Source organism: Electrona antarctica, assembly GCF_951216825.1.
Source record: "Electrona antarctica genome assembly, chromosome: 6".
Taxonomy (NCBI): domain Eukaryota; kingdom Metazoa; phylum Chordata; class Actinopteri; order Myctophiformes; family Myctophidae; genus Electrona; species Electrona antarctica.
Window position 1 is genome coordinate 31,720,340 of NC_136811.1, and position 23,001 is coordinate 31,743,340.

The window sequence follows — 23,001 nt, forward strand, 5'->3', positions numbered from 1 at the left end:
GATAGGATGTCCCCCCCCCCCCTTCCCTCGTTTATCCTTTTATCTTATCTTTATATCTTTTTAACCTTGTACTGTTGTTGTTTCTGTTATGTTTTGCTTTGTTTTTTTGAGTGGTGTAAACCACTCCTACAACTGGCTTTGTTAGTCTGTCTGTGCAAAAAAAATGAGCATGGTTGATGCCGATTGGTTGATGCTGATTTCATTACGTCAGACATTACGTCAGAACACAGCTGATCAGGCTATATAATACCTTACACCACTCAGTTCACACGGGTGTGATTTTTTCCTAATAAAGTCTGTTCCTAGTGTTCTTATGTAAAGCGCTTTGGGTATTTAGAAAAGCGCTATATACATTTGAGCTATTGTTATTATATGCAAGTGCAGTCTTGCTTTGAATTACATAACAATACATTTACTGTCATGTTGATTGATATTTGTTTTTATATCCCATTTATAATAGTATCTATGCCAGGGGTCTTCAACAGGTGGTCCGGAACGAGTGCAGTACTTAGTTTAGACTAGTCATTGGTTAGACCAGTCATTAGTCCTACAACCTATCTCAAACCCTCACCCTAACCCCTAACCTCCCACGGGGCAGCACACCTAAACCTAACCTTAACCCTCTCCCAACCCTTAACGCACCCCTCACCAACCTTAATCCGGTCGTCTTAACGCACCCCTCACCAACCTTATGTCTAACCAATGCTATGTCTAACCAAAGGATGCCTCCCTCCGGGACAGCTAGGGGGTCTCCTCAGAGATGCTGCAGGAGGCCGCCAAATCTTTGTGTAATAGTTTTTGTACATGCATCCCTATTCTGAGGGGACATTGGAACAATAGCCAAAAATAGCAGATCTACGGTTTAAGTATAATAGTTTCTGGTACTAAAACATGTTAATGTGTGTGCGTTTCATCAGTTTGTTACTGACCTGGTATATCCTAAAGGGGATATAGCGGAAACCTCCATCTTCGGTGGGATACTCCATCAGCTTCCTGTTCATGGCCCAGAACTGATCAAACTTATCTGGACACACACGGGGACACACACAATGTTGAAAGTACATGAGTTTAACATTAAATTATCATTCTCTTGTTGACTATGCCCATCTTAAACACCACAGCAAATCAAAATGCACAACACTGCCCCTATATATTAATGAATGGTAAGCACAGTTGTCAATGAGCTTATGTCTTTCAGTTGTCTATTATCTAGCCCAATGTTTCTCATTTTCATGTTAGAGAAACTCATAACCACAGCCATGTTCCTTTGCCAGTCCGTGATGTCCAAATTGACATGCATTAGGCCGCAGAGGCACAGGCCCCCATATTAAAAAGATTTGTGGGAGGGATCGCCATAAGAGATGATGTTTGTTGTTAGATTAGATTAGACCTTTGTCATGGCATCATTCAAACATTGTGAAAGTTGGCCCAACATGTGTTGGGCCCTCACCTTTTCACTTTCACACAAATCTGGGTTTTTTAAATGTTTCACAGCCTTCTTCTCTCACATTTAAGGTTTAAACTCTCTTTCTGTCTAGGCCTCTTTACAATTTACAATTTACAATTTAGGCATTTAGCAGACGCTCTTAATCCAGAGCGACTTACAATAAGCAAGAACAAAAGCATGGGAATACATCACATATGTAAAAAGCATTTATCGCGAAACATGCGTAAGCTAAGAACGTGACTAGAACATATCTATATAATGACACTATACATATAAACTATAACTAGAACATATCTATATAATGACACTATACATATAAACTACACATATATGCTATACTATGCTGCACATATATACTATGAAGTGCTATGACTACTATACACTATATACTATGAAGTGCTATGACTACATACAATGCACTTATTGTGCTGTCTACATGACATGCTATAAGTCTGTTTCAAATGCTATATAAGTCTAAGAAGTGCTGTCTAAGGGGGGTAGGGTAAGTGCTATGGGCCATGATGGAGTCTGAAAAGGTGGGTTTTCAGACTACGGCGGAAGATCGGGAGTGATGCTGCAGTTCTGATTGCAACGGGAAGTGCATTCCACAGTTTTGGGGCCAGAAGGGAGAAGAGTTTGGGACGTGTGGAGCGTTGTCCCGGCGTTTTTAGTGAGGGTACTTCCAGCTTCCCTGCGTTGGCTGATCTGAGTGCGCGGGAGGGTTTGTAGGGTTCAATCATGCTGGCAAGATATGGGGGAGCCATACCTTTGGTTGCTTTAAATGCCAACATCAGAGTTTTGTATTCTGTGCGGGCAGCGACCGGGAGCCAGTGCAAGGAGCGGAGCAGGGGGGAGACATGTGAGAATTTTGGCTGGTTGAAGACCAAGCGAGCTGCGGCATTTTGGATACTTTGTTTTAGATATGAAAGTCCTCATAGAGAGGTCATGGTTTCCAGCTTGTTGTTTTTTGGCGGCCCAGGTGGGTTATCACTTTCATATGAACGCTAAAGATTTTTCCCAACCATTCAATCGCTACTGCCTCAAATTCTCAGCTCTTTTTGTACATAAAGACAAGAACAGTAACGTTTTTTTTCACCAAATATATCTGCTTTTTCTTTTCTTTTTTCCTATTGTTTGTTTCAATCAGTTTGGGCCTTTTTGTTTCCTCAAATCAGATAATCATAATTTAGACTAAGGCTACATAGCACACAGACATTTTAATTGAAAAACTGAATTTTTAAACGAAAACCATCTGAATCCCTCTGCACAACTACTAATAAGGTTGCTCAGTTTGGCAAAAGTCTGCAGAATTGTCTATAACAATGATGTCATTCATGAATAATCCAATTTCCAGATGTAGCCTAACTGAGTACATGCGCTTCCACTAGTATTCAAGATTTAGTTTTTCTATTCCAAAACAGGTTACATAATAATGATAACTGAGAAGGCCATCTTGTCTCACATCCTGCCCGCCCAGAACAATATGGCTACAACACTGCTTTTCAAAGAAGTTGTGCGGCAATATTCAAAATAAATTAAACAAAGGAATTCCCCAAAATCTCCCACACATTAATACTACACCACCCATTGATCAGAGTATGGCCCACGACAGATAACGGTTAAGTCATCGACGGGTACGCAGCCCTACGCAGGAAGCCAGTAGTGTCTTTGCCAAGCATATGGGTTACTGAGAATCTAGGGGAGGTTGGGCTTTCTGTGTCTGCTTTCAGATGGAACCCTGGAGGTGTTTTAGGGGTGAGATGTGCTGTTTGTTGTGGAAAGGAAGACGAATGGATAAAGCGTGTGCTTTAATGAATGTTATTCATGTAATCAAGGTGGACACAAACTGAGTGCCTGCTTACGAAATGTTGTTTGTGTATAGGAAAGTTGTGCCTATCTATGTACATAAGCATTGTGAATTTGTGTATGTGTAAGTAAGAGTTCATTACATGTGCCTATGTCAGTCAGTGCATGTGTAAGTAAGAGATTATTACATGTGCGTGTGCCCACTGCCTATGTCCGTCAGTGCATGTGTAAGTAAGAGATTATTACATGTGCCTATGTCAGTCAGTGCATGTGTAAGTAAGAGATTGCGTGTGCCCACTGCCTATGTCCGTCATGTGCATGTGTATGTACCATTCTGCAGGCCCATCCACAGCTGCTTGTGGTCTTTCTTCTGCATGTCATTGATCACCTGGCTCTTGTGTTTCAGTGCATCAGCCTCCTTGATGCAAGACATGAAGTGGGCCTCTATTATTGAATTGGTAGGGCAGTGGAGCAGATCACGCTCAGGGAAATTCTGGGAAACACAAGTGCAAATACACACAGCATATCACATGTGGGTCTTGTTCCATTTTTATTCTGCTGTAGGCTAATACACAATATCATTCAGTAGCCTTTCATGCACAATACACAGAGTACACATTAACACAGAATTAACACACAATACACATAAAAAACAAACACTATTTTTCATATGCTATCATTACAATTTCCCAAAAAGGTGAACCTCAGCTAATAACAGTTGGCTAGTCTCTACCTTAAAGTGCACAGTGATGTTCCAGGGAAGGGCAGAGTTGGACGCATGGAGGTCAAACAGCATTCCGATTGGATTGTGCCTGTCAGGAGGTACCAAACACAAGATCCCATGATCACTCCAAAGAGTACTGACTGATAACATGATTTATTCATACAGCACATTGGAAGATGAATAGGCATGGCAGGAAACGCATCTTTTGGAGTGTTTGGAAAGGTTGTTACATTTATGCAGAACAATTATTGTGAAAAACTCTACCACTGAAAGAATATATCAAAACAAACTTTTGTTTTGAAAAACAGAGGCCAACCGGGTGCTCACAGGAGATTACAAATGTCTTGAAAGTGTAAGGTGCTTCTAGGATCAGGGAGAATGTAGACTATTAAAAAGAAGAGATCCGAGCACTCAAAAAATGTGGAGAAGAGGAAATAAGGATAAAACAATTTGTATTCTATAAAATGACTTTAACAAAAATGTACAAACAAAACCATGGCCAATGTACTAATACAAGTGTTGTCATTACGTTTTTTTGTGGTCCTAAGCTGACACCTGGTGGCTCAATTTAGCAACTGACTCAGCAACATGCTGAGGAAGGTGCAAGGCCTAAATAGCCACGTATATTTCTTTCTTTCATGAGGAAATAATGAATGTGGAGTACCTTTTGTTGTAGCTTGTAAAACCACTTATTATAGGGAAATATTTTCAAAACCTTTCAATTTATTTTTGAAAATATAGTTGATCTACAAGCTCACAACACTGATTATTGTAGACCAGCTTTTTCTGCATGTGACTCTGTCGTATGACAAGGTAAATCAGGATGCAATAGTCAGTCTGCTCCTCTGTCCTTGGACTTTGTATGTGTTTATTATATTAGTTTTTGGACTTTTACTTATTCTTGTTCTGTTTCAGTCTTGTATTCTGGTAGTTGTTGTTTTCTAAGTAAATCTTATTTTGTAGTAAATGTTCTGTGCCTTCCTGTCTGCCTTGTTTGCTGTTCCCTTACCTGCCTTGTCTCACTTCCCTGTATTATTGTAACCCCAGTCACCTGTGCTCTGTTTGCCTGTCAGGGCAAACAAGAAGCTTCAAGAAGACGCCTAGTCCGGGCGTCTCTTCCTAAATAGCTGATGGATGGAAATGATGCTTCCACGCTGCTTCAACTTGCAGTGTTGGCAAAGCGTTTCCGTTCTTTTGCCGATGCGTCAAGTTGCAGCCGCGCAGGAGCGTCATTTCCATCCACCAGCTATTTAGGAAGATACACCTGGGCTAGGCGTTTCTTGCGGCTTAAGTGTGCTTACACCCTTAACCTACGTATCTCAGTGTTGATTGTCTGTTTCAGTTAATCTGTGGCTAGTTAGTTCTTGCCTTGTTCTTGTGTGCTCTCCATGTCTGTCCCTCTAACATGGGGCACACATTGTTTAGCCGTTTGATGCCATAGTGAAATTGGAACTATTCCTTTAAGTCCTAGAACTACTCACAAGGATATTCACACACAATTTCCCCCAATTATCTACATTGTCTATATGGAGATACGGTATCTACTTACCATTTGAGAGGCGTTCCTTCATACTCAAACCACATCTCCTCCACATCCTCAGCCTTCACCACCTTGAGGAAATGCTTCTTAACCTTGTCTGTGACCAGAGGCAGGTAGCTCACCCTGGGCAACAGCAGCTGGAGACAACCGAGAACAACGTTTGATTATGGATACCCAGTTCAAACACATGAACTCTAGCATTTCTATTCTGGACATGTCAGAATAGACAGACAATCTGCCGAATACATTTGGTGTAGCGGGAAAGAAAGAGGGGGACAACTGACAAGTATAGACTAGACTATAGACTCCTGGGAGACCCTGGTCAACTAAATATAGGGTTTAAAATTAAGTGGTTAACCAGAGTGTAGAAATGTAACCGAATGGACCCGTGATCAATTATACACTCTGAATCTAACTATAAATGCACCAAGTCTGTGTGTGCGTGTGTACGTCTGTAATCCACATAACTCGAGAACCGTTAGCCCCACCGACTTCAAATTCGACACAAGCGTTCCACACCACAACAGGAAGTGCAGTGCCACGGTTGTCCAGAACGGTCCCAAAAAGGCCTCTGCCCTGGCCCCTGGTCCATATATGGAGCTGGCTTGTTCTGACCTCACAACACTCCATATTTGGGCATGCCTGACACAGAACTCCATAAGCTGGCCTGTTCTGACATCCCAACACTCCACATTTGGGCATGGCTGACACAGAACTCCATATATAGGAATCTGACGTCGGGTATAAAAGGGACACAGACATAATATCTGGGTGGGGCTGGGGCATGCATTCCAAGTAGGCCAGTGCCCAACGGGCACCGCCGTAGAGGGCTAGAGGCCCCTCGGGGACATCTCTAGGTAATTCACTAAAGGCCAAGGGCAATTTCACCAAAGCACATAAAGGCACATGATGCTCCACATGTGTCAATAATACAAATAACAGAGCCACTGTGTGGACAGTGACAGGCAGGGTATTGTCCAAACAGCAAGGTTGAAGTTTCTAAACTTTGCCCATGAGTCCATGACTATGGTTAACTTACATAGAAGGGCTCAGCCTCTCTCTCGGTGACCTCATCCTGATAAAGAGTGAAGCAGGTGGGGATCCGTCCGAACCACACGTCACGCAGCACGTCCTTGTCATCTGCCATGCTGCTGGGGCTCCCGGTGGCACAGTAACATAAATGATGGATTCTTCAGCAACAGATCCTGGAATCTTGTCAGTTGGCCACGCAGTATCAGTAGAACAACACAGATTCCCTGGCGTTCGATTCCCCTGCAGACATGTCATACAAGTTACAACCCAAATGTTATACCATGCCAACACCAGGCAAAAACAGATCAGTCTTTCTGCGCAGACACCTCGTATGCCCTGAACGATTAGACTTGAGATAGTAAACTGTTTTATGTAGAAACTAATTAGTAAGCCGCGCAGCAGTAAAGCTAAATGACTGTAGCATTAGCACCCCCGGCTAGCTGGGGTCCGCTCATAGTATAGCTGCAGCAGGCTAGCAAGTCTGGTGAATGTTATTGCTTCTTGGGGAAACATATTGTCCATGGAAATAAATAATAGTTCCGTCCAACAGTGTCATGGCCGTTAAATGTATGCAAAGCTTACTTTCTCTGGCTTTAACAAGCAGCTGTGGGAGAAGGGCCGTGACAGTAGCAAGGAGTTATCAGGTTGTCATCCGCCTCCTCCTGTCAAGAGAGTAGAGGAAAAACATCTCATTTTCTCAGTGGTTCTGGCCAAGAGCGACACCTACAGTAAAGTATCAAAACTACAACACGTTAAACAATGAATTGTTCTCCAATGCGTAATTATGTCAGTGTCCTCGGTGTGTCTTAACAAAAAGATAATTATCGTATCTAGCTACATCCAGATTGAATTGAGATATTCTACGACGCGACATTCCAGAAACATGTGAAAAGTGGCTGCTCATTTCACAACAAGTATGGCGGATTTTAGAGTCCGTTCTGGTTGTTTCATCATCAATACGCGACGTTCCTGACGATTACGTCATTAGTTTGGTGCGGTGGTTTGGTTTCGTCATCGGCTGCGGGACGCGAGGGTTTGGTTTTGTTGTGGTCGGTGGAACTTACCGTGGAAGCATCAACGATGGAGAAAAACGCTGAAATTGATAACTTCGAAATGCGTGTGCAGGCGGTGGAAAGACATATATATGGCGAACGAAAAAATAGAGGAGGAAAACCTGTCAAGGTTTGTTTAGAGCAATGTGTAAAGGACATTCATTAGCTAACAGTGTTAGATACCGTACGCCCTTTTAATCATAAATGTCAGTAAAAACTGCTAACGTAATCCATATTAAGAATTACAAATTATATTTGAAGAGTAGCTAACCAACCTATCGTGCATTTTTTCCCTTTGTTTACTTACTGCTGCGAACTCACTGCTAACTGTAGCAGCTTAGCATCTGAATCGTTCAGAAGATGCTACAGTTTGCTCACTTTGCTGCCATCCAAAATGGCATAACATATCATGTGATGTTATTATGTTCTAACCTCCCTTGTATCTCGGATCCGTCCTGTAGTGTGCAGAATCCCTTGCCAGAATTCAAGCAGCACTGGCCAACACAGCCAACAAGAGAGAACGAGTGAAAATCCTTCACAAAAAGAGTAAGTTCTGTGGGGTGCAGTACTTAGTTTCACCCGGGGTGCATACTTAGTTTAGACTAGTCATTGGTTAGACATGGATTAAGGTTAGGTTTAGGTGTGCTGCCCCGTGGGAGGTTAGTCCTGGAATGTCACAATTACATTCACGTTTCATGTATTGCAAAGAATACAAGAAGGCTCGCCCCAAAACACGCTCGCCATATGGGTCAAATCTGGCGACCTGTCGCTACCATGTATTCCTAAACATAACCTCAGTATATGCAGAATCATAGAAGCATTATGGCTATGGACCAGAGCTAACCTCAGTAAAACTATGCCTAAACCTATAACTTATAAAATACTACTCAAAGGAAAAGCGACTAGTTAGTAGTTGTCTAGGACCCTCCGCTGCAGTGGTGTCCGATAAGAACGTAACTGAGATGTCAACATTGATAATTATGAATCAGTATTCAGTATGGATCTAAAAAGCCCCTTACAATGCAGATGTATTTGGGTTGTAGTAGGTCCAAATATCCTGGTTCGTGCAGAATTTGCTGGACTCCCCTCCTGGTTGGGTATAGTATTAGATTATACCAGTGTAAGTCTTTTTATGTAGATTATGCGGTTGACAGACACACACTGATTCTGATTATTGTGGCGACCACCATAGCAACCCAAACGTACTATGCAACCATGGCAATCTACCAAACAAACCATATGAAGTGAAAGCCTTCATTATGCTAACTAACTTGACTTCCTAAATGTAATGTAATGTAACCTCAGTAAAACTTTGCCTAAACCTAAGATTTATTCCTAATCTTAACCTCAGTAAAACTATTCCTATTCCTAACCCTAACCTTATTCTTAACCGTAACCTCAGTAAAACAAATACAAGAATACAAGAACCACTGGGACGAGTGGTCCGTAGGAAAGATGGGGGCCAGTGTGTATTGGGGCAAGCCTTCCAGTTACCATAAAGATGGGGGCCAGTGTGTATTGGGGTACCTATCGCAACACACACCTGTGAATTTAGCCGCAATTTGCAACACTAGCTTTTTTTAAATAAAGTGATGAATCTAGAGTTGCAATACCATCCAGTGACTGCCAATTCATCCAAACGGCATTTAGGATCTGCTTGTATTAAACAACGTTAAACTCACCAACATTGCAGCTGTAGGGAAAGCTTGAATTGTCCTCTTTCAAACTGCAAAGTGTTTGTTTCATAAAAATCCACTGTAGACACTTATGATGCTACTTTGTGTTGGAGTTTGGAAGCACTCGTTTTTATTAACGGGTCATGCTGCTGCCTCCTGCATTATGTGAAAATTGAAAACGTGTGGTACGTAGGGCTGTTCAGTGACACTCCAAAAAGAATCACCTGCACAGAATTTCTTGACAGAAAGTAGCTCATAACATGTCTACGGTGGATTTTTATGAAACAAACGCTTTGCAGTTTGAAACAGGATAATTCAAGCTTTCCCTACAGCTGCAGTGCTGGTGAGTTGATTAATACAAGCAGACCGCAAATGCAATTTAGATGAATGGGCAGTCACTGTATGGTATTGCAATTCTTGATTCATCCCATTATTTTAAAAAAATCTAGTGTTGCAAATTGCGGCTACTGTGTGCCACATATGTATGTGCTCCCCGAAGGAAGTTTTCATTTGTTCAGTCCAGCAATCAGTTTGAGCTGAAATTACGATGTTACATAATGGGGGAAAGACTTAAATGTACTTCTACACAAAAGCTTTTAAATTAATGCTAACATTCTTTCACTTTATTAAATTGAGTCATGGTACTGCCATTTCCTTTTTTAAATATGTTTCTCTTTTGATGCAGTTGAAGACCTAGTGAAGTACTTAGACCCCCAGTTCACAGACCACATCACTGTCCCCGATGCTATGAAGCTGGAATTCATCCTTGCTGGTAAGATACGTGAAAACATAGGGCAGCACAGTGGACTAAATGGTGTCCTTTATTATACTTGCCATGTCTGAGTAGGCACTAGGCACAAGTGTCTGCGGACAGCAGATGCAACGATTATACTATTTGTATCTGCAATCATGCACAGTCACACGTTCAAGAGCAAGACTAACAAGTGTTGCCATGACAACACTTGGCAAGTGACATGTCAAAAGACCATTGTGAGAAGATGTCTGTCATTTATTTCTATGCATTCCTGTTCCTAGTATTCTCTAAATACCTCACATATTCAAATATTGTATTTTTATTCAGGTGTTTGTATTCTATTTTATCAAACCTTCCACTGAAAAACACCTGCATTTCAAATCCGAATTTATCACATAAAATAATACAGCAACTTGCAAGTAGCAAAAGATCTCCTCTCAATGTCTCCTCAAACATAACATTTATTTTATTTTCTAGCGTATACAGTCTGTGTACAAAATGTCACTATATTTGAATCATCGTTATACATATTTATTTTACTCTGTTGTATAGAATCAGGCTTTACTCTCATTGTGATTCTATACTTCTGTTTTTTGTCTGTAGAGGAGGATTTTCTGCTTTCCCAGGCTGCTCTACTGGAGCAGGTCAGCAAACTCCAGCCACTTCTCGATAGCAACTACATCAGAGGTGGGGTTGCTATGTTGCTGGATAGAATAGAACACTCAAAACAGTTGTAACATTAATTGTATGTTATGCATGGAATGGTTGTATTGTGTTTCAGTGCATGTCTTATTATTTACAGATGTACCGGAGCATGCCACTAAGCTCCAACGTCTGTCGCAGATTCACATCAAAGAGCAGGTCTTCTATCTCTATCAGCCTCTCTTTTACACACCCACTCTTTCACTTTAAATGTACACTACATAATTCATCTCTTGTTGATAACCGTAACACCTCTCTTCCATCTTTCCCTTCTCTCAGGACCAAGCTGAAGCCCAGACCCAAGAGGTGAAGAGGCTTTTTGAGGATTACAACAAAATGGTGCGCCTCTCTTTTCCACAGTTAAACTAACTGATTATTACCATTGGGAAACACTGAAACCATGTGGTTAAAAGACCACTTCAGTCTACTCAGTCTGTGTCTCATAGGAGGGCTGTGGACAGTTCAGAAACCTGTCCACCAGTGATGTCATTGTTAGGCAGATCTTTTTTAAACAAGATTAAAAATATATATTTATTTCGATTTTTATTATCGTGAGAACGATGTATTCCATTTTGGCATTGCAACTTTTCAATAATAGAAAGCCTGCAGTTTGGATTCCCCATCGAGGATTACACTGGTGGATGGGTTTCTGTACTGCCCACAGCCATCCTATGAGACACAGACCGAGTAGAAAAATATTGTGCTATTTTATCGTGACCATTAGTGAGGACCTATTATATGAAGATAGGTTGAAAAGTGGTGAAGTGGTCCTTTTAATGTGGGATTATACACAGTCAGTATATTAAGAATTCAGTTTATCATACAGCCACATTTGAAGTATGAATTGGTCAACTACACATAATTGTGTTTAAGCTTTCTGACTAAGTTATTACACAACTGCTGACCAGACCTAAATTCAGTCAGTTTTTAACATATATATATTATAACACAAAATTGGTGGTGCTTGGGTGCCGGGTGTTTTCAGGCTGTTCCACTATGACTCGCGTCTGGTTTTGGCTTCCATCTTGGAGAAAAAAGCTTGCAAAGGCACGGCCTAAAACAGAAGCTAACGGCTATTGAGAAACAAAAGCAGTGCGGGCGGGGCCCTGGCAACCGTGCATAGCAATCGGCAATGTTATAGCGATATCAAACGCCTTAAGACGAGCCTGCTCCCAGCGTCATTAATTTATATTATAGGACAGGTATACTTGTCATACGGATCCAACGTGTTAAGTGGTTCCCAACCATTTCCCCTTGGAGCCCACTCTTTAATTTGAGAAAAGCTGAGACCCCCCCCCAAATGCACATGCACTTGTGTTTTTCCAGACATGTAAACCAATTAAGACCTACAGTATATACTGTAATTCTCAGATGACAGATAAATAGCAGATCTACAAGCTCACATACTTTTTTCCAATAACCTTTTTTTTATGATAAAAGAAAATAGATTGATTTACCGGTAGTTAAAAAACAAAACAAATGCATATTCAGTTGACCAGACTTCTCATAAACTGCTTCAGTTTCCTGACCTGCTGAACCTTTGATCCCTGACCTCTGTTTGGCAGATGGTCCTGTTGTCGAAACAATTCACTCAGTGGGATGATACATTGAGGAAACTGGAGGAGGCCAAGGGAACCCGCCCAGTGGAGCAGTAGAGACACCAGAAGGATGAATTTAATGATGATGACTGCACCTTGGTGGGATGTCACACCAAACAAGTGCTCTTTGTTTAACTTGTTCCTTGTATAAATGTCCACATTAACCAGTAATTTGGAGATTTGATGCTATATGGACAAAATACATAATCTCAACTTGTTGATATTAGTAGGCAAATAACTTGATTTAATTTATATATATTTTTGGCAGTGAAGAAGGTAGACATTATTTGTCATATTTTGAACCACCAGGTTCACTCAAATCCAATTATTTCTTTGCAGCAAAATGTGGAGACTGTGTACAGTAGCCTTTTATGCTTGTTTAGTTTCTTCAAAGTGCATGCACTACATTCCAAAGCTTCCGTTGCTGCAGGGCTACCACAAGACCTTTTATCCTTTCAAGTAACTGCTGCCTCCCTCAAGACTTATTTTTCTCTAGTTGTTTATGAATCTGAAGAGAACTCACTTAAAGTAACTTAATTATTAGTCATTATACATCATGGCTGAAAAACATGAAATTAATAAAATACTTTATTTCATGGAAATGTGTTGCTTGAGCTTCTGCTTTCTAAACACAAATTACACACCTTTTATATTTTCTGATTCTGACTAGGGTTTACTTAAATATTAATACATTGAATTCATAGTATCCTATAGTATTAGTTACACATCACAAATAGGCTTGTATCAAACAGTAGAAAATCAAAATATATGTGAATTCATAAAGTGATGCTTTTTCTGAAAGCACTGGCGAAATTGGTAGTTTCTTAATTTTATTTGCTTATGATGATGAAGGATGGTCATACCACATTTGTTCCTTCTCATCTTGCTGTTTGTGGCGGCTCCCGTTTCCATGGCTGCGGCTCATACCAACCAACCTCTTGAATAACTCTACTATTCTTAGCTCAACCTGATTAATTTGTTTATCTGGTGTTTCAAAATAAGTAATGATAAAACGTTACGCGATGAGTTTGGACATTGTTTGGGGCCGTCTGAGCGGAATGTTTACGTATGATGGAAATATACCCCCCCTCTTCCCATAGAAATGGTAGACGCAATAGACGCTCGTCGGTTCAGTTGCAGAATGCATGCATACTACAAGGGAGGGACCATGTTAACATAAGGCAGAACTCGCTGGGACGGTTCGTAAAGGAGCGACACCGCCATGGATAAAACGGCTGTGGTAAAGGTTGGCGCTGCGGCAAGTGCCAGCGTGTGTGCACTTTTTGGTGGAGTAGTTCTCGCCCAATATATCGTCGCCAAGAAGAAGCGAGCGGGGAAGAAATTCAAGATCATAGAGATGGTGAGTGTGAAAACCATGCCGCTCTCTCGACTCTGCCGCTCTGCGCAGTAGCGGATGTTCGCTAGAATAGATTTTAGAGGTCATATAGCTAACTGGCCATAAATAATATCCGAACAACAGTATTGTTAAACCATCGCCAAAATAAAGAACCACCACAAATATTCTGTATCGGCATGACTCATGTTTTCGTTAGGGAATTTAGCTGTTGGACAGGTTTTTGTATGCCGATACCTCTCGCCTTCCCAATGACAGAAGGACAAAAAAAGAACAGTCACTGACACTGTCCAGATGTCAATGTAAAGTACTAGGAATGTGATGTTGAATAATGTTGACTCGACAGTAGCCATGGATGGTTCACATGACGCTCGAACTCGACAGGTGCTGAGGTGCATAATGGTGTAGCTGTCGTGTCCTTTTGTTGTCAGGCATCCCTTTGAGTCTTTCAAACAACTGCTAGCCTTGTCCACTCGTGCTGAAACATCTGTCGATTGTATGCAGTAATGCAGACATTGCAGAGTGTATATATTTTTTACAGTCTGACTCCGATCTGATCGTATATCTGTCATAAGACTCATAAATGTCACCAACAGCACAGCTGAAAACTGAACAATGACCAGTTGATTCAGTTGAATCGATGGTTCAGCTGTCAGATCTATGTTACTAACATTTTGAAGGCCTCACTATTTGTTATTAGAAATAGTGAAATATATGGTGGTTAATGGGCGAGTCTTAGCTCTGGTCCATAGCTAGGTGGGTCTGTGGTTCTGGCCATCTGCTTTTGATGAAACCTGACTCCATCCATGGATGAGCACAAACATCCAACACTGTAGCATAAATGCTAGCATTTCGGAAGCTAAGTTACAGTTGAGCTTGCCTTACAGTATAACCTACATAGTTTTCCCAATTCCCATGCTAACGATAACAAATCACTGTAGTTGTCACAGTATATCTACAGTGATGTCATTGTTTATTTCTTATTTCAATGAATGATTTACGATTTGAATTAATTTCATCAGTGTCTGATCACTGATGACAAAAAAGGCTGGAATGGCTTAGGGTTGAGTACAGCATCTTGCAATGGGTCCACAAGATTCGATACACCACCAAGATACCCATGTACCCATGTACCTGTCTAAATACGAAGTCCACACCCACAACACCAGAGGGAGCTCAACAAACCATGTGCAACCCAGATTTGGCACAAGGGACTAAATTAATTTCGCTCCTACAGTATGCCACCAAATGTGGAACGCCCTACCAACCGTCATTAAGACATGCAGATCCCTTTACTCCTTAAAAAGCGCTCTCAAAGGGCACCTACGGATGGCTGCAATTCGAAACTGGCCCCCGTAAAAAATCTGAATCCCCAACCCACCCCTTTTTCCCCTCACTGTATATGTTTTCTTTTCCCTTTTTACCTCCTTTATGGTGATGATTTCCTGTTTTCTGGCTATATAGAAGTGTATATTTGTATGTCTCTAAATGTTATGATGAATTGAACAAGGTGGACCCTCTTGTAAACAAGTCTAGTGCTTTATTGGTCGTCCACTCACAGTTAACAGTTTTTTGTATTGAGTTGTGCTTGAAATGTACTGTAATTCTGCAAACTATCAATCAATCAATCAATCAATCAATCAATCACAGAGTGATATAATTCCTCTTCTGGAGACACAGCAGGGATTGCTCATCTCCAGGAGGTCTCTGTTTTCCTTGGCTGTTGTTTTTCCACTTGGCCTAACATAACAAGTGTAATCTTGCACCCAAAATTATACAGTGAGTGACAGAAACAGAAGAATAAACATGGAACCAGGGGTCAAGACAACATTACAAACAACTGCTAGTCGGCTAAGAAAGGCACAACTGAAGAAATCAGTTGAGAGGCATTCATGTTTCTGAAGGAGACTGCTGTGTGTTTCACCTTGAGGCCTCAGGATGGCACACTAGGGCAACATTTATGCTAGCTAAATTTTAACACAGTCTTTCATTTCCATAATTGTAATCAAGTCTAACCTGTTTACCTAGCTGGCTTGTATGGAAAACCGAGCATATTTGCTGTGAGAACCTCTCAATATTTGCAGTTGGTTGGGGGCAAGCACCATCGTCCTAAAATGTCACATTACATATATATCTTATATCTACATATCTTATTAGGCTACATATTGTGTGTTATGTCATTGGATGAAAATGTGTCTGTTTATTTTTGTGAGCACACCTATTTACATGCACCTCGACAGTGGGTGCAGGGCCAATAAAGCGTCGCAGTCCCGCCCCCTTTCATGACGACGCCAGGCCCAGGAAATAATTCCCAATGCATTTTTCCCATAGACATTTCAAAAAGTATTTATTTAAATACCTTTTAAGCGTCGTACAAAGCCAACTCGTGACAAATCATGACAATAAACACAATATTTTGGACCAAACAAATAATTACAAAGAAGAAAAACAAGAAAAAAAGTGTTGTAACCTGCTGTTTTCTTTCTAATTATTTGTTCGGCCGGAAAAATTGTGTTTGTTGTCATGATTTCTCACAACTCGAGTTGTGAGAAATCATGACGCTTAAAAGGTCTTTAAATAAATACTTTTTGAAATGTCTATGAGGAAAATGAACGGGGAATCATTTCCTGGGCCCTGGTAGGGGGCGGGACTGCGATGCTCTATAAGGCAATCATGGAAGGAGGTAGGGCCCGCACGCTTCCCAATCTTTAGGTAAAGGAGTACTTTATTGAAAGGAAGACAACGTTTCGATCTCAATGGATCTTCGTCAGGTCTGTTTATTTTGGTATAATCCTTGTGACAGAAACTCATGAGAACAGGGTTTCCTGTAGTAACCCTGAAATGGGTTATCTGCAGCCTAACAGAGGGGTGTAACCATGACGACCATGGCAACGTGCTCAGTGGGTGTGGCCATGGTGATCTAGTCCGTTGCCAAGGGCTCGTGTACATGTACAGTATGGGGTTTGGGTGCGTAGCTCCTATAGTAGTAGATGGCCTATAGGGCCAGATGGTCAATTTGATATTAGGGGAATGGAGAATGATCCCCATATAGTGCCTATATTCACAACACTAAAATGTGTGTTACATTCAGCCACACACACACAGTCACACGCGCACACACACACACACACACACACACACAGTCACACGCGCACACACACACACACACACACACACACACACACACACACACACACACACACACACACACACACACACACACACACACACTGATGCACTGAAACAGCATTAGGTACACTGACTCTAAAATAAGGTTTGTCTTTGTTTCTTTGTGTTTCTTTTTTATTGGAGTAGAGATGAGATGGTGATGATAATGGTTACTTACACAATAGTTAATAGTAGTTAACTAGTAATAGTAATAGTAGTACTGGTAATACTAGTAATAGTAGTAATAGTAATTAGTTATTCAACATGTTCTCTCACATGCAACTGGAAAAATAATTAGAAATTCCACATTGCAGTTGTATTCTTCCGGCCAAACCAGTTGCAGTTTACATCCATTTCTGTCCAGAGGTATCGCGGCCACGATAATTAGATGACTCCGGCCACGACTCGCACTGGCGGAGGCTTAAAAGGCTGAACAGGCCCAGTTGACCTAGATTTTGGATCAAGATGGCAGGAGAAAACGTGCTCGGGGTGCACAGTGGTAAAGTCCCTGCCCACCACCACGGATGTTGTGGGTTCAAATCCACGTGGTACATCCGGCTTTCTCGGGTGTCTATATGAACACAATTGGCCCGTGTTTGGGGGAGGGAAGCAGGGCGGGACTCGGGAGGGTGATATTGGTCATTGCACGTACTCCTACCAGCTGGGGCGGCACCTGTCAGCAGGGAGTGTTGGGCCCGCGACTCACCAGACCTGGATTCTGTAATTTCTGTTTAGCTTATTTTTGTATGCTTGCGTTGTTGTGCCCCTCTTCAACAGAGCTGGAGGAGACCTGTTGTTGATCCAGGCAACAACGCCTGCGTTCCTCGCTTCACGTTTGCAAGGCCCTTTAGACTGTTCATCTGGCTTAACATTTCAAAAGGAAAAGTGACTAAAGTGGCATCTGCATTTTATGAAAGACAGGAAAGACATCAGTAAATAGCATCAGTAAGTAAGTAGCCTTGCTGAGCCATGGGGCCCATAGGGCAGGAGCCTATCTCCTGTTTCTGTAGCGTGAGGCAGCTTGATGTACAAGTACACCCCCTGGACATGACGCTAGTATGTCGCAGGGACTTACCCCCAATCCAACCCTTGATGCTGAGTGTCAAGCAGGCAGGCATTGGGTCCCATTTTTAGAGTCTTTGGTATGACCCGGCCGGGGATTGAACCCCAACCTCCCAGTCTCAGGGCGGACACTCTAACCACAAGGCCACTGAGCTGGTTCAGTGGTGCATCAGTGGTGCAATGAAAAACAGAATACCAACTCTCCCTCAGATGACTGAGAATGTCAATGCATGACATGATCTGACTGTGCCAGACTGTCTGTGTAATGCCCAGGATTGAGTTCATCATGTCTCCCATGTGGAAAGCCAACATCTTATCCACTAGCCTAAAGGGGAACATTTCCCCCCTGGGCCGGGCCCGGGGAGATATTAGGCTTTTGGTCATCAGGCAGAGGCTCTGAGACACCACTGCTACATGATATCAGCAAGATACTTGAACTACGTATGAATGTTATGGTAGGCCTGGACAGTTAGTCCTAGATGTTAAAGGGAATCTCAACTAAGATACAGGGAAGTGTTAGCCAGATTCAGTTGTTTTAGATAACATGGCCTGTCAGGAACATCCTGTCCCTTGTAATGTGTACTGGGCTGGCATAGTTCACCAATTACTGCGTTGTCGTTCAAAATTGTCGCTAGCCAAAAATAACAGTTATATACCATGTATGTTTAGTGAATATGTGAATTAGTCTTTATAATTCCTTAAATTGACCACAGGTCATCCCCACCATAACGTACAATATTTTCTTCTGGTGAGATGCTACATGAACATTTTCAACAGAGATCATACATATAAAATATTATACTAGTTTTAGTTTATGACATTTGCATGTGCTTGTAGCACTGCAGACCCAGATCCGACTACAGTCTTAAATCGTTACACCACAAGTCACATATCAATTGACTAGTTTGCAGGGTCACGATCTCTGTTAGTGTTATGTGCACAAAAGCTTCAATAGAATTTGAGCCGAGTGAAGGGTGCCAGTCTTCCTCTCCATTGTCTTTGTCCTCCATGTAGCAATGTGCTCAGGTAAATAAGCACATTTTCCTGCTCCCATATCGCCATATCATCCCTTTTGTTCTCACTGAGTGAAAAGCCTCAGAGCACCTCTCCCCCACTGTCCTTGGACAATGTCAGAGGCATAGCTGGATTGAATGAGTAGTAATAGCATGTGCAACTTTAACAGGTGAACTGTGACCTGTGCTGGGGAGGGGGGTTGGGGCTTAGGGCTTAGGACAGTCCTGTATTTTGTCCTCAGTGACCTTTGATCCTGCTGAGCAAAGGCCTGTTTCACAGCAATGTTCTCTAACCTTTTTGTAAAGACCAGGCAAGGCCTTTTTTGAGATTTCAAAATAATATTTGTGTGTGTGTGTGTGTGTGTGTGTGTGTGTGTGTGTGTGTGTGTGTGTGTGTGTGTGTGTGTGTGTGTGTGTGTGTGTGTGTGTGTGTGTGTGTGTGTGTGTGTGTGTGTGTGTGTGTGTGTGGGGGGGGGGGGGGGGGGGGGGGATTTGAGTCTTCCTTGCATTTGTTTTTGAATTTGTTCTTCTACTCAGCCTATGTGTGAGCCATTTCACAGCTAACAGCCTGTTTTCTTTAGAGCACATGCAGGTATCAAAAGAAACAAGTACAAGATGCATGTGTGACCTCATTTGATTTTGGACTTGTGAGGAACTTGTTTTCTTCTGTCCTGTTTGGGTTTGGTTTGACACAATCACAACCTGACCTACATAGATGTTTCACTGGCTTTCAATCTCCACCAAGTCTTGAAGTGGGAATCTAGTCAGCAAAGGAAACCCAACCCTCACCTCTGAAATCTCTACATCGATTGTTCAACTATAACTTTTAGAATGTGAATGTAAACATGGCTATTGGAGAGAGATTCATATTCAGGCAGGGCAAGTGTGATTAGACAAAGCTGGCCTAGTTGTGGGGCTGTGGTATGTGAGGAGGATCGTGTTCCAGCCAGCTTTGTACAGCAAACCCTCCACCAAATAGAAGAGACCAAGTAGAGTAGTAGCTAGCCTGGGATAAATGTAGAACAATGGTTAATATTATATTTTTTCAGCTTATTTTCCTATTCCACTTTCTCATGCATGGATCAGCAGCTGTCCATCCATTCTATACGAAGGAAGCCTGCAAATATTATTGTGCTCCTAAAGAGTACAACACATACCTGATGATCAGTTATATATTCTGCTGATTGGCATTATGCTCAGAATGGGGAAACCAAGCTCTGTTGCCAGAGATTGGCGTCCCTATTTTGGGCAAATTATCACAATTCAAACTTTTTCAAAATTGTTTCATTATCATTATTTATTTCAAAACTAGAGGAAAATAACAGATCCACAAGCTCACAATGTGTTGCGAATTTGAAATGTGACGTATTGTGAACTTGTTTTGCCAAATATGTAGTGCTTAAAAGTTTATTTCCAGAAATCATTTGATGGTTGTAAAAGTATTCCCTTCTAAACCTTGTTGCCATGTATGTACAGGTTGGTATTTGAGGACTTGTTTGGGGTTCTCTTCCATCAACCTGGACAGAAGTCTTTAGTATTGTCACTCAGGTTCGTAGAAAGCAGATGAGGGTTACAAGCTGTTGTGAAAAGTTGACCTTTGTCTGACTAAGAAAGGGTTAGTTTATCTTGTCCTGCATTAGTATTAGATCTGCTTGTGCAAGCACTATAGATTGATAGGCCTTTGTGTTCAATAAAGTATAACTCAATGGCATTTCAAATTTTGTGTGTGTGTGCGTGCATGTGTGCGTGCCGTGGTCAAGTATAATTCCATAGCTGTCATACCAGAGGTTTGGCCAGCACTCCGTGTGAATGTGTATGTTCGGGCTTGGGTGAGGCACAAATGATCAGAAATGTTAAAGCAGGGATAACGGTTAGGGCTAGGCCAGGGGTGTCAAAATAATTTTGGGGTGGGGGCCACATTGGTTGAAAGGTGACTTGATGTGGGACCAGTTGTGGACGCACATGTGCGCTCCTATGCCCAGATTTCCGGGTTCGTGTAAACACAAACATAGAAGACAAAAGTGAGGGCGGGCAAAGTGAAGACGGAAAAGTGAGGACGCAAATCGTGATTGGCCTGCGTGATTGGGTGGGAGATGTGCCATTGGTTGAGCATCGTATAACGATTGTGCCACGGGGGACACCCGTTGTATATATGTCGCTGGTAAAGAGTTGTCAGACATTGCGCAATACTCGAGAGATACAATACTTGGACATCTTATGCTACGCCCGTGGCTGTGTTGTGTGATTATAAGAGGATTGGCCGATTTTGGCATTTTGACTCAAAGACACAAACCTCTGACATTGAGAAAGACGCCTGTGGTTGTCCCGTTTCATGGTTGGACAAAAACTCTTTCTCTCCATCCACTACCATTGGCTGAGCAACGTACATATTGAAGACAAATGTGAGGGCAGAAAAGTGAAGACGGAAAAGTGAGGACGCAACTCACTATGCACTCTGCTATGCACATGAGAACTCAAATTGAAATGGAAATATATAACTCTCTAACCATTGTTAGTAACTCTCTCAAGGATATCAAAGCTTGGATGGCCTTAAATGTTTTAAAGATTATTATTTAGTAAAACTGAAGTTCTGATATTTGGACCCAGTGGTGACTGTGATGCCCCTCATGAGCGTGTGTTCCACGACCTAACCCAAAGTCTAGGTGTGATAATTGATACTCATTTTGGACAAACAGATTTTTCCAGCTGAGACTCTTATCTTTTATTATTTTGTTTTTTAAGGGTTATACTTATACAAATGTATCTCAACCAGAGTTGAGTACTGTAATCAGAATCAACTTTATTGTCACATCACAGTTTTACAAGTAAAAAGGTGTGTGAAATTCATTTTTGTGCAATGTGCATAGTTCCCATAGTATTGATTGATTGATTGAAAATGTTATTCACAGTATGTAGAATGGGTACATTTCAACGAAAGTACAGGTCAATACAAAAACTGCTACATGGATAAAACCAGGAAAAGCACTAAAACATGTTTTCATTAGGGTCCTCCATTTTCAATTCATCAGAAAAGTAATGCCCTCGTAATGCCCTAGTAATGTCCTTTAACCTTTATGTTATATTGGCCTGTCAGGCCTCCGTCTCACACTTACAGTTGGTCAGAGCAAGAGCACATTTCCTCCATACTAGCTGGGTTGCCCTCCCTTCACTTGCTCCCTGTACATATTAGGATTGATTTGAGGCTTTTATTGTTTGCCTACAAATCATTAAACAAGCTAGATCCAACCTATCTGTCTGACCTTTTACAGCCACGTCCCATCCATGTCACTCAGGTCCAGAATGACAGTTTTTGAATCCTGCTTTTAAACATATTTATTCCTTGGCTTTTAAAGCTAGTGTATTAGTGATATTTGGTTCAAAGAAAATGTTTTTAAAATTAAATCTCTATAATATGATAATGATAGTAATCATTGCTATATAGAGCAGGGGTTTCAACAGGTGGTCCGTGGAGGTATTGCATGTGGTCCCTGACCACATGCAATGCAATGACATTTAGTAATGTAGGATTTTGATTTTATTTGTATTTTTATTTCCACTAGTTGAGAAACCGTGAACTGAATGGCCTGCTGACCTATGATGACCGTCCATCATGTAGTTGGAGGTCAACTGACAACTGAAAAAGGGAGTTAGAATCTCAAGAGGGAGAAGTGCACCAGATTGTCTGGTTGAGTCATTATTATTAGGAAATTATTAGTAGTTTCTCAACCATTGGTTGAGAAACAGTGGGATGTATTGTGTACACATGGGATGCATAGCAAGATACAAAAGCACTAATCTTAGCACATATCCCCACCCATCACAACAGTGGTCCCAGGTTGATTCTAACTCTAAGTCAGGGGACCCTTGTTCACAATCAGTTGAAAACCCCTGCTATAGAGAGTTTGTTCAGTAACAGGGGTCTCCCTAAACAGAAAATACAATATGAGGTGGGCTGTCAGTTTCATCCAATCAGGAGAGAGTACCATCTACTCTATCAGCCTTATGCTGTATTCATTGTATAGAGTCTATTTTGTCAATTTTTTTGTCATCTCTTCCAATTCCACTTAATGTTT

The 23,001-nt window shown here is 41.6% G+C and overlaps 3 protein-coding genes across 4 annotated transcripts in view; 2 read left to right on the plus strand and 1 right to left on the minus strand.

Moving 5' to 3' along the window:
• atg5 (ATG5 autophagy related 5 homolog) overlaps nucleotides 1–8,077 on the minus strand; it is a 31,131-nt gene extending 23,054 nt beyond the window's left edge. The window contains exons 1-7 of one of the 2 annotated variants that reach the window (XM_079502527.1): nucleotides 8,034–8,077; nucleotides 7,132–7,211; nucleotides 6,557–6,789; nucleotides 5,527–5,654; nucleotides 3,987–4,065; nucleotides 3,584–3,746; nucleotides 930–1,024 (exon numbers count right to left, since the gene is read on the minus strand). In XM_079502527.1, the coding sequence (XP_079358653.1) occupies nucleotides 930–1,024; nucleotides 3,584–3,746; nucleotides 3,987–4,065; nucleotides 5,527–5,654; nucleotides 6,557–6,664 (573 nt within the window). In that variant the 5' untranslated portion in view covers nucleotides 6,665–6,789; nucleotides 7,132–7,211; nucleotides 8,034–8,077. Of the gene's footprint in view, nucleotides 1–929; nucleotides 1,025–3,583; nucleotides 3,747–3,986; nucleotides 4,066–5,526; nucleotides 5,655–6,556; nucleotides 6,790–7,131; nucleotides 7,342–8,033 lie in introns of those variants that run through there. The other variant, XM_079502526.1, reaches the window with a different exon arrangement.
• Nucleotides 7,501–12,933, plus strand: dctn3 (dynactin 3 (p22)). The gene is made up of 7 exons (XM_079502528.1): nucleotides 7,501–7,731; nucleotides 8,063–8,147; nucleotides 9,963–10,049; nucleotides 10,635–10,718; nucleotides 10,834–10,892; nucleotides 11,013–11,072; nucleotides 12,299–12,933. Exons 1-7 carry the CDS (start codon nucleotides 7,630–7,632, stop codon nucleotides 12,386–12,388), a joined length of 567 nt encoding a protein of 188 aa, XP_079358654.1. The 5' UTR covers nucleotides 7,501–7,629; the 3' UTR covers nucleotides 12,389–12,933.
• Nucleotides 12,934–13,466: 533 nt separating this feature from the next.
• The window catches only part of nt5c3a (5'-nucleotidase, cytosolic IIIA), a 19,242-nt gene continuing 9,707 nt past the window's right edge, over nucleotides 13,467–23,001 (plus strand). Inside the window, exon 1 of the mRNA XM_079504144.1 lies at nucleotides 13,467–13,691. Within this exon, the coding sequence (XP_079360270.1) occupies nucleotides 13,554–13,691 (138 nt within the window). The 5' untranslated portion in view covers nucleotides 13,467–13,553. The remainder of the gene's footprint in view (nucleotides 13,692–23,001) is intronic.